The sequence below is a fragment of the Scomber japonicus genome, chromosome 11 (assembly GCF_027409825.1).
Source record: "Scomber japonicus isolate fScoJap1 chromosome 11, fScoJap1.pri, whole genome shotgun sequence".
Lineage (NCBI taxonomy): Eukaryota > Metazoa > Chordata > Actinopteri > Scombriformes > Scombridae > Scomber > Scomber japonicus.
Genome location: NC_070588.1, coordinates 4,864,243 through 4,874,180, shown reverse-complemented (window position 1 = coordinate 4,874,180; position 9,938 = coordinate 4,864,243). Strand labels below are relative to the sequence as shown.

At 38.1% G+C, this 9,938-nt stretch overlaps 1 protein-coding gene across 1 annotated transcript in view; it reads left to right on the top strand.

The window, feature by feature from the left end:
- LOC128368311 (actin-related protein 3-like) overlaps nucleotides 1-9,382 on the top strand; it is a 9,691-nt gene extending 309 nt beyond the window's left edge. Inside the window, exons 2-6 of the mRNA XM_053329102.1 lie at nucleotides 3,832-4,005; nucleotides 4,884-4,976; nucleotides 6,722-6,847; nucleotides 7,439-7,522; nucleotides 9,243-9,382. Of these exons, the coding sequence (XP_053185077.1) occupies nucleotides 3,832-4,005; nucleotides 4,884-4,976; nucleotides 6,722-6,847; nucleotides 7,439-7,522; nucleotides 9,243-9,338 (573 nt within the window). The 3' untranslated portion in view covers nucleotides 9,339-9,382. The remainder of the gene's footprint in view (nucleotides 1-3,831; nucleotides 4,006-4,883; nucleotides 4,977-6,721; nucleotides 6,848-7,438; nucleotides 7,523-9,242) is intronic.
- Nucleotides 9,383-9,938: the final 556 nt, after the last annotated feature.

Genomic DNA, 9,938 nt, shown 5'->3' with positions numbered 1-9,938 from the left:
ATGTGCTTTACAAAGGCAGGAATATGTTATTTAGTTATTAAGCTTTATTTTACCTTGAAAAGATCATTGCAAAACAACATTAGGGAGGTGAATGGAAGAAAATAAAACAATTAATTTATGAAAGTAAAGAGATAAAATTGAGATGAAGTTAAAAACATTTGCAATCAATTAAAACACAGTCTGAAATAAGGCCTTTAACCCTCCTGTTGTCCTTGAGTCAAGGGAGGAAGGGAAGGAGAAGGAAGGAAGGAAAGAAAGGAGGGAGGAAGGGAGGAAGGGAAGGAGAAGGAAGGAAGGAAAGAAAGGAGGGAGGATGGAAGAAAGGAAGAAGGAAGGAAAGAAGGAAAGGAGGGAGGGAGGGAGGAAGGAAGGAAGGAAGGCATGCAGGCAGGAGGGAGGGAGGAAAGCAAGAGAGGAGGGAGTGAGAAAAGGAAGGAGGGAGGAGAAAGAAGGAAGGGAGGAAAGAGAGGAAGGAGGGAAGGAAAGAAGGAAAGGAGGGAGGGAGGGAGGATGGAAGGAAGAAGAAAGGAAAGGAGGAAAGAAGGAAAGAAGGAAGGCAGGAGGGAGGGAGGAAAGCAAGAGAGGAGGGAGGGAGAAAAGGAAGGAGGGAAGGAAAGAAGGAGGGAGGGAGGAAAGAAGGAAGGGAGGAAAGAGAGAGGAAGGAGGGAAGGAAAGGAGGGAGGGAGGGAGGATGGAAGGAAGAAGGAAGGAAAGGAGGAGGAAGGAAGGAATGAAAGGAAAGAAGGAAGGCAGGAGGGAGGGAGGAAAGCAAGAGATGAGGGAGGGAAGGAAAGAAGGAGGGAAGGAGTAAAGAAGGAAGGGAGGAAAGAGAGAGGAAGGAATGGAAGGAGGAAGGAAGGAAGAAAGGAAAGAAGGAAGGCAGGAGGGAGGGAGGAAAGCAAGAGAGGAGGGAGGGAGAAAAGGAAGGAGAGAAGGAGGAAAGAAGGAAGGGAGGAAAGAGAGGAAGGAGGGAAGGAAAGGAGGGAGGGAGGGAGGATGGAAGGAAGAAGAAAGGAAAGGAGGAAAGAAGGAAAGAAGGAAGGCAGGAGGGAGGGAGGAAAGCAAGAGAGGAGGGAGGGAGAAAAGGAAGGAGGCAAGGAAAGGAGGAGGGAGGGAGGAAAGAAGGAAGGGAAAGTGTAAAGTGATTATTGAAAAGGAGCAAAATTATAATATAATAAAGTTTAAGCCCAAATTTTAAAACCCAAAGAAACCAGTCGGCAGATAAAAACATATTAAAGCTGTTAAATCATTGCTGTTATTATATTTCATATAAAGATAGAAATATACTAAATATACTACCAGGACGTTAACGGAGACAGTTGCTCATATTTCCTGACGATGAACTGAGCGTTTCTGTCTTTAGAAGCACAAACTGAATTATTTTACATATTATAATGTGTTAAACTTTGATGACTGGCTCATATAGGGGTCGACTCACACACAGCTCATTATTTTTAATTAGCCTCGTCGTTGGTTCACGTCTCGTTACCGTCGGCTTGGCGCTCGCTGCCGTCGCTGCCGGACGTCAGAGGCCACAGAGTGAAATTTAAATAATTGAAGAAGCAGTTTTGTGGAAGTTTGCTGTTAGATTAGTTTCTGCTTCTTCTTCTTCTTCTTTTTCTTCTTCCTCAGCTGATTTTTTATCTTCATCATAAAGACACTGAACTGAGGCACATCTGAGGTTTTTTTTTTTTTTTTTAAATTTAATAGAAAAAGTGGAACCTTGTTTTTCCTCATTTGGACACTAGGGGGCAGTATTGGTCTGCTTTATCTTTATCATAGAGACACTGAACTGAGTCAAATCTGTGGTGTTAACCCTTAAGATTTTAATTTGATCAATATTTAACAATAAAAACAGAAAGAATAAAAATAATTAACAAAGATTTTGATGTAAAAAAAATTATAAAATGAGCAAACAACATAATAAAAAAGAAATATAATATACTTAATCTCCATATAATATCTTATTTCTACCTTTTAAACAAGTTGAATTATATCTATTTGGATCAATAAATGTGATTAAACCTTGATTCATGTCTCAGAGAGCAGAGAGACTGTATTTTTTAGCTTTTACACCACTAAACATCTCCTATCACACAATATCATGTCCTATTTTACCTCAGACATGAAAATATAACATAGACATAATGATGGAAATGTCTTTTTAGTCACTCCATCTCATAGTTGCTATGGTAACTAGATGTTTTTAGTCATTTTCATGTCTCTTTTTGGTAGTTTTTAGGGTTAGGGTTAGGATTAGGGTTTAACCTTAACCCTCCCTTCCTTATTTCCTTTCCTACCTTCCTTTCCTCATTCCTTCCTTCCTTCCTCCTTTCCTTCCTTCGTCCTCCCTCCCTTCCATCCTTGACTCGAGGACAACAGGAGGGTTAACTGTTCATTTCACTAAAACACATGGCAATAGATACAGTGATAATTTGACCCAGAACAGCCTCATTGGACATTTGTATCAGCTATACAAAAGTATAACATTTTATAATACTTGTTTATGTGTATTTTTTTGTGCATTTTGTTCCACTTTAGGAAGAGTCATTAGATTTCAGAGTAAAAGGTGTTTTTACAGCTATATGTAAGGGTTAAAAAGTTCAATAATAAAAAACTAGAACCTTGTTGCTCTTCATTTGGCCACCAGGGGGCAGTATCAGTCAGCTGCTGTCCTTCATATATCTGATTTAATTGGTTCCTGATCATTAAAACCACTATATGCACAGAATGAAACTTTAAGGAATTATACAAATAGAAGTTTTGTAATGTTAAACTTTTTGTCCTTACTTGTGCATCACTGAAAATATTTTAATTACCCCTCCAACTTTATATATGTCCTAAATAAACAATATCAGCTGCTAATCACCACATTTTATATTGATTCACCTTAACCCCCGCCCCCACACCCCCACCCCCGCCATGTTTATTAAACAGTTCGTTATCTTAGACATTAACACCAAATTATATGAACTCAACTTATAAACATCCTCCCTCCCTCCTTACTCATTTCTTTCCTTCCTTTCCTCCTTTCTTCCTCCCTTCCTCCCTTCCTCTTTTCCTTCCTTCATTCCTTCCTTCCTCCTTTCCTGCCTCCCTACCTTCCTTCCTTCCTTCCTTCTTCCCTCCCTCCCTCCTTACACCTTTCCTTCCTCCCTCCCTCCCTCCCTCCCTCCCTCCCTCCCTCCTTCCTTTCCTTCCTTCCTTCCTCTTTTCCTACCTCCCTCCCTCCTTACTCCTTTCCTTCCTTTGTTCCTTCCTCCCTCCCTCCCTCCTTACTCCTGTCCTTCCTTCCTCCCTTCCTTCCTTCCTTCCTTTCCTTCCTTCATTTCCTTCTTTCCTTCCTCCTTTCCTCCTTACTCCTTTCCTTCCTTTGTTCCTTCGTTCCTTCCTCCCTCCCTCCCTCCCTCCCTCCCTCCCTCCCTCCCTCCCTCCCTCCCTCCTCCCTCCCTCCCCCCCCCCCTCCTTACTCCTTCCTCCCTCCCTCCTTTCCTTTCTTCCTTCCTTCCCTCCTTCCTTCCTCCTTACTCATTTAAAACACATTATACTGCATGTTCTCCTCATTCATATTCTCAGTCCATAGAATAAAAAAAAAATCAATTAGGGCACAAATAAGTGTATTGGTTTTAAATGAGAAGTGCTTTTATAACTTCCTAAATAGAAATAAAGTAAACCAACAGTCCCTGCTCTCATTATCAGTCCTGCTTTACTACACAGTCATTATTTGACTTCTATACAAACACACCACGGCATATTTGGGATGATTTGTCTGGTTTATTCTGTCCTGTGATTAATCTTTTATTTTTTTTTTCTTCTTCTTTCTTCCATCAGGAGCGGTACAGCTACGTGTGTCCGGATCTAGTCAAAGAGTTCAGCAAGTACGACACAGACGCCTCCAAGTGGATTAAGCAGTACACCGGCATCAACGCCATCAGCAAGAAGGAGTTCACCATCGACGTCGGCTACGAGCGTTTCCTGGGGCCCGAAATCTTCTTCCACCCCGAGGTCAGTCAGTCAGCGTCTGCAGGCTCAATTCAATCACCTCACACAGTAACAGACATTTATATAGTGGTGAGAGTTAGACATTAAGACATCTGCTGCAGTTTGAGAGGATAGAAAGAAGAAGAAACTGAGAAAAAAAACCTCCTGTCGTCCTCCTGGGTCAAATTGACCCCTTCCTTTTTCATTATTTTTTCCTTTGTTCTTCCCCTCCTTCCCTCTTCCTTCCTTCCTTCCCCTCCTTCCCTCTTTCTTTGCTCCTTCCTTCCTTCCTTCCTCTTTTCCTCCCTACTCCTTTCCTTCCTTCCTTTGTTCCTTCGTTCGTTCCTTCGTCCTTTCCTTCCTCCCTTCCTTTATTCCTCTTTTCCTTCCTACTCCTTTCCTTCCTTCCTTCCTTCGTCCTTTCCTTCTTCCCTTCCTTTATTCCTTCCTTCCTTCCTTCCTTCCTTCCTTCCTTCTTTCTTTCCTACTTCCCTCTTTTCCTTCCTTCCTTCTTCCCTCTTTCTTAAATGTTTCCTTCCTTCTTCCCCTCCTCCCCTCTTTCTTTGCTCCCTCCTCCTTCCTTCCTTCCTTCCTTCCTTCCTTCCTTCCTTCCTTCCTTCCTTCCTTCCTTCCAATTCCAAATCTTGTCAGTTAGTTTACTTAGCCTCTAGAGCCGTAACGAGGTGTGTTTATCTTAAAGAGACAGGAGCTAAAACGGCCTGTTACAGACAGAGGCTGAACTGAGGAGCTGCTTAAAGAGCCAGCATAAGATAAATGAGGAGGTTTTTTAACTTTAAATAATGCAAAGTTGCTCCAATAAAGCCTTAGAATATAAATATAGAGCTGGAAATATGCACCTTATGTCCTCCTTTAAACTTTCTCCTTTTTTCTTACGATCTCAGTTCGCCAACCCCGACTTCACCCAGCCCATCTCCGAGGTCGTGGACGAGGTCATCCAGAACTGCCCCATCGATGTCAGGCGTCCTCTCTACAAGGTGAGCCCATGATGAAATGTGTAGAAAGATTGAACTCCTTTTTATTTTATTTTATTTAAGATAAGCTTTAATAACTGCATCTTTCCTTTCAACCTTTAAGTTATTACAAAGCTTATTTGATCACATTCAGACTTGTTAGTGATTTCAATTGAAGGTCTTTTATTTTGAAAGCTGTCACAGACTAACAGTGAAGAAGAAGCTCTCTATAGTTGAAGTAGATTTTTAAAGACTTGTATTTATTAGATGAAATGTGTGAAATGATGAATAGCTTAGTTTAGTTGTGTTTGAGGCTCCTGACTGAATAGAAAGCTGACAGGATGAAAGGGAGCGAGGGAGACGGATATGTCACTGTCATGATTTACTGATGTCTTCTTTTGTCTTTTCATCTCGTCTTTTTTAACCTAGTTTAACTTTTAGAAAATTATTGTCACTTTTGTTTGTCAACCTAGTTTATTTTACTCTTATAATAAACTTTTTTCTCTTATTCTCTTATTTTTATTTAATTTATTTTTTATTTAATTTTATTCATTTTACTTTATTTATTATTATTATTATTATTATTATTATTATTATATCTTTTTGTTATTTTTTATTTTTTATTTTACAGCCATGTTCTTTTGTCTTTACTTTTTTTTTTCAATTTAAAAAAATTCAACTTCATCTTGTTTATTTTATTTTACTTTGTCTTTTTCACCTTTTAATAGTAACCTTTTTTTCTTATTCTCTCTCATTTTAATTTATAATTTTAAAAAAAATGTTACTTTAATTACATTTGTAAAATATTTTTATCATTCTTATATTTAAATTCCTTTTCTTGACTTCTCTCTCTACAGAACGTGGTCTACTTTTATTAACTCTAACCTTATATAAACTTGACTTCTCTCTACAGAACGTGGTCTACTTTTATGAACTCTAACCTTATATAAACTTGACTTCTCTCTACAGAACGTGGTCTACTTTTATGAACTCTAACCTTATATAAACTTGACTTCTCTCTCTACAGAACGTGGTCTACTTTTATTAACTCTAACCTTATATAAACTTGATGTCTCTCTCTACAGAACGTGGTCTACTTTTATTAACTCTAACCTTATATAAACTTGATGTCTCTCTCTACAGAACGTGGTCTACTTTTATTAACTCTAACCTTATATAAACTTGACTTCTCTCTACAGAACGTGGTCTACTTTTATTAACTCTAACCTTATATAAACTTGACTTCTCTCTACAGAACGTGGTCTACTTTTATTAACTCTAACCTTATATAAACTTGACTTCTCTCTCTACAGAACGTGGTCTACTTTTATTAACTCTAACCTTATATAAACTTGACTTCTCTCTCTACAGAACGTGGTCTACTTTTATTAACTCTAACCTTATATAAACTTGACTTCTCTCTACAGAACGTGGTCTACTTTTATTAACTCTAACCTTATATAAACTTGACTTCTCTCTCTACAGAACGTGGTCTACTTTTATTAACTCTAACCTTATATAAACTTGACTTCTCTCTCTACAGAACGTGGTCTACTTTTATTAACTCTAACCTTATATAAACTTGACTTCTCTCTACAGAACGTGGCCTACTTTTATTAACTCTAACCTTATATAAACTTGACTTCTCTCTACAGAACGTGGTCTACTTTTATTAACTCTAACCTTATATAAACTTGACTTCTCTCTACAGAACGTGGTCTACTGTTATTAACTCTAACCTTATATAAACTTGACTTCTCTCTCTACAGAACGTGGTGTTGTCTGGAGGCTCCACCATGTTCAGGGACTTTGGTCGTCGTCTGCAGAGAGACTTGAAGAGAACGGTCGACGCAAGACTGAAGATGAGCGAAGAGCTGAGCGGAGGAAAGCTCAAGGTCAGCTACTCCTCCTTTTCTCCTCCTTCTTCTCCTTTTTTCCGTCTTCTTCTTCTCCTTGTCTTCTTTTTCTCCTTCTCAGTCTCCTCCTTCTCCTTATCTTCTTCTTCTCCCCATCTTCTTCTTCTTCTCCTCATCTTCTTCTTCTACTCCTCATCGTCTTCTTCTTCTCCTCATCTTCTTCTTCTCCTCATCTTCTTTGTCTCCTGATTGTTTTCTCTCCTCCTTCTTTTCCTCCTTCTTTTTCTCCTACTTCTCCTCCTTCTCATTCTTTCTTGTCTCCTTTTTCTCCTTCTCCCCTTTCTCCTTTTTCTCCTCCTTCTTTTCCTCTTTCTCTTTCTTCCTTTTCTCCTTCTCAGTCTTTTTCTCCTTCCTCTTCTCCTTTTCCTTCTTCTTTCACTCTGCTGTATAAACCACATGTGTAATAATATCTATGACACATTGATCATATTTAAAATGATAAACTAAACATCTTTTAAATCCTCCTCTTCTTCCTTTCCTCCGTCCTGCTCTCTGTCACATTCACACCATCACTACAAACCTCTAAACTAACACTGAGAGTAACTGATGTGTGAACTCTTCTCTCCGCAGCCCAAACCAATCGATGTCCAAGTTATCACTCATCATATGCAGAGATACGCAGTTTGGTTCGGTGGATCAATGTTAGCGTCGACTGTAAGTATCACACTTATTAACTCTACAATACTTAATCACTCCTGATGTCAGATTTTCTGTTTGACATTGTGTGGGCATTTTTGTGTTAGTCTGTTTTTGTTGTTTATCCACTTTTTCTTTTCTTTTTTTTTAAAATTGATTGATTTATTATTATTATTTTTATTTATTTCATTTTATTTTATTTTATTTTACTTTATTTATTTATTTATTTTTATTTATTTTATTATTATTATTATTTTATTTTATTTATTTATTTATTTTTTATTTATTTTATTATTATTATTACTATTTTATTTTATTTATTTATTTATTTTTATTTATTTTATTATTTTATTTTATTTTTTTCTTCTAATTTATTCTTGGTTATTGGTATGGTATTTATGTTATTTATTTATTTATCTTTGGTGTTTAGATGTTTGTGAAGGAAAAGTTTATACCTTGTTTCTGTGTATTAATCTTAAAATCAATAAAAAATAAGTGGGGGAAAAAATAGTAAAAAAAAAAAACTATCACAAAGCGTTAAATGTTATTACAGGCTTTTATTTTGGTAATTTATTCTAACCTGAGGTGAATTATGTGGGAGGTTATTGTGACATTTCATTATTCTTTCTTTTTTTAACTTCTCTACCTGATGAACTGTTTGTAAATTGGATCAAAAGGCCAAAAATTCACTAAAATGCTAATTCATGTTAAATTAAATAAAATAGTTTCACAGTTGTGAATAATTAGCTCTCAGGCTGCTCGGTTAAAGTCTGCTTTTATATTTTACATCTTCTAAATGTTAGTCTTTACACAAATCTGCCTCATTAATATCAGATGAGTTTTAAAGCTGGAGATAAATCCACTAAAATATGTTAACATCATAAAGAGCTTCAGTATTAATGAAGCTGAAGATATGATCATACATATTAACATTTACTTATTTACAGTTCAACTGAAATCATAATTAGTGATTTAGCATCAAGGATTCTTCTTTATGTAGAGAGGAAGAAATACAAATAAGTTATATACAATTATTGACACACACACACACACACACACACACACACACACACACACACACACACACACACACACACACACACTATGTTAACATGTTTGTATGAATCAGGGGTGTCTTTCTTTCTTTCTTTCTTTCTTCCATATTTCCTTCCTTCCATCTCTTCCTTCCTTTTCTTTCCTTCCTTCCTTCTTTCCTTCTTTCTTTTTTAATTCCTTCCTTCTTTCCTTCCTCCATTTCTTCCTTCCTCACCTTCTTTCTTTCTTCCTTCCTTCCATATTTCCTTCCTTCCGTCCTTCCTTCCTTCCTTGATTCCTTCTTCCGTCCTTCCTTCCTTCCTTCCTTCCTTCCTTGATTCCTTCTTTTCCTTCCTTCCTTCCTTCCTTCCTTCCTTCCTTCCTTCCTTCCTCACTTTTCTTCCTTCCACACTTTTGTTCTTTTCCTTCCTTCCTTCCTTCCATATTTCCTTCCATATTTCCTTCCTTCCTTCCTTCTTTCTGTCCTTCATTCTTTCCTTCCTTCCTTCCTTCCTTCCTTCCTTCGTTTTAATGGTCTGGCCCACATGAGATCAAAGTGATGTGTTTGTGGCCCTTGAATGAAAATGAGTTTGACATGTCTGTTCTGAAGCTTGATGTTCACACACTCTTCTTCTTCTTCTTCTTCTTTTTCTTCTTCACCTTCTTCATCTTCATCTTCATCTTCATTTTTGTGTCTCCTCAGCCGGAGTTCTACCAGGTCTGCCACACCAAAAAGGACTACGAGGAGATCGGGCCGAGCATCTGTCGCCACAATCCCGTGTTTGGAGTCATGTCTTAACTTCGGACCTCCAAAGTCTAACAGCGGCTGGTTTGGGTCGAGGGGCTGGGGGAGGGTTTGGGGGGGGGGGGGGTGTCGGGTCGGGGGTTTACGATGGGGAGGGGTGGAGGGATGGAGGGATGGAGGGGTGATGTGAAAGGACAGGCTCTGGATGCGAGAGGGCTGGTGACGCTTCTGTGCTTTTTTTGTTGTTTTGATTACTCGTTCAGCTACGAGCTTCGGATGTCGACGGGGAACGAGAAAGGCGATACAGAATATAAAAAAAGGAGAATAAAAAGAAAAGAAAAGGAAAAAAAAGAGAGAGAGAGAAAGAGAGAGAGAGAGAGAGAGAGACCAGACCAAACACAAGAAGGGCTGGATTTTTTTTTGTTGGGTTTTTTTTTTTTTGGGGTGAATGTTATTTTATTTTTTCTTTTCATAAAAAAAAATGAGGGAAATAACGGTTTGAAAGCCAAAACGATGCTCAAAGAATATATATCTGGATCTGTCGAGCGACGTGCAGTATGAGCGACGAAGATGACGATGATGATGATGATGATGATGATGATGACGGTTATAGGTGGTGTTGGTGGAGGCCTAAAATAATGACAAACTCAACGG